We start from the raw sequence: 1,235 nt of genomic DNA, 5'->3' as shown, positions 1-1,235 counted from the left end.
GCAATTGATTATAATCAAATGAAATTAAGAATTTTAGCTAATTTTACAAAAGATCATCATCTCATTGAATTCTTTAAATCAAATATTGATATTCATAAACTTATTGCAGCACATTGGCTTAAAAAGAATGTAAATGATATCACTGATGGTGAAAGAAGAAAAGCTAAAACAATTGTGTATGGGTGTATTTATGGGATTGGTCCTTTTTCATTGGCTGACCAACTTCATATTTCATTAGATGAATCTAAAACATTTTTAGAGTCTTTTCTTGACCAATTCCCATCATTTAAAAAATGGAAAGAAGAAATTATTACCAATGCATCAACAACAGGTTTTGTACATACTATTAACAATAGACGAAGAAGAATAAATAATTTAACAGATTCTAGTGATAAAAAGACACTTGCAGAATCTAAACGAATTGCAGTTAATTCTCCAATTCAAGGTACTGCTGCTGATATTATCAAAATGTGTATGATTGAAATATTCAAAAAAATACATTCAACTTGGTTAGGTGTTCAACTCTTATTAAATATCCATGATGAAATTGTTTTAGAAGTACCTGATCATTTACTTGATGAAGTTTGTGTCACATTAAAATATTTGATGGAACATATTGTCCAACTTGAAGTTCCTCTTGTAGTTACTGTTGAAACAGGAAAGAAATGGGGTTCTCTTCATCCTTACAACTTTAATTAACTCTTTATTATAACTATCTATTTTATCCAATACATACTTGAAAATAAATACTTTTTTAACAATTTTTGAATACAAATCATTATTATTATAAATTCAACCAACTTAATCATGTCATGAAGTGTATTCACTAATGTCATTATTAATGTTATCATTATTAAAACTGGTCAGTAATACTATCAAACATAAAAATGGTAGTTAAACATTTCAACAATAATTTCAACAATACCATTCATCATTAATAAAAACAAACATATTTATTGTCATAAGGTAATCTTTGATTAACAAATAAACACTAAAAGTCGAGTCATTCGTTTAAGATAACACAAAAAATACATAGATGTTTTACATGAAAATTAACTAAAAGAAAGAGAATATAGTCTAAAAGAAATAGAAAACATCAAAAAAAAAAACTTTATTAAATTGATATTTTGAAAGACATAATAAGAAACAATACTACAAAAATACGAACTAAACATTCCTTTGAAAAAGAACACCATCAACTAACTTTAATAACAATAGAATGAATTGTTATAGAA

The 1,235-nt window shown here is 25.4% G+C and overlaps 1 protein-coding gene across 1 annotated transcript; it reads left to right on the top strand.

Moving 5' to 3' along the window:
* Window positions 1-18: 18 nt before the first annotated feature.
* On the top strand, window positions 19-699 carry EDI_166760 (DNA polymerase I, putative; the record flags this gene model as incomplete). Its single annotated transcript, XM_001740561.1, has 1 exon — window positions 19-699. One exon carries the CDS (start codon window positions 19-21, stop codon window positions 697-699), a length of 681 nt encoding a protein of 226 aa, XP_001740613.1.
* Window positions 700-1,235: the final 536 nt, after the last annotated feature.

This window comes from Entamoeba dispar, genomic scaffold (genome assembly GCF_000209125.1).
Source record: "Entamoeba dispar SAW760 scf_1105229463013 genomic scaffold, whole genome shotgun sequence".
Lineage (NCBI taxonomy): Eukaryota > Evosea > Mastigamoebida > Endamoebidae > Entamoeba > Entamoeba dispar.
Note: the sequence above shows the minus strand (reverse complement) of the source record. Positions and strands in the feature narration are given on the sequence as shown.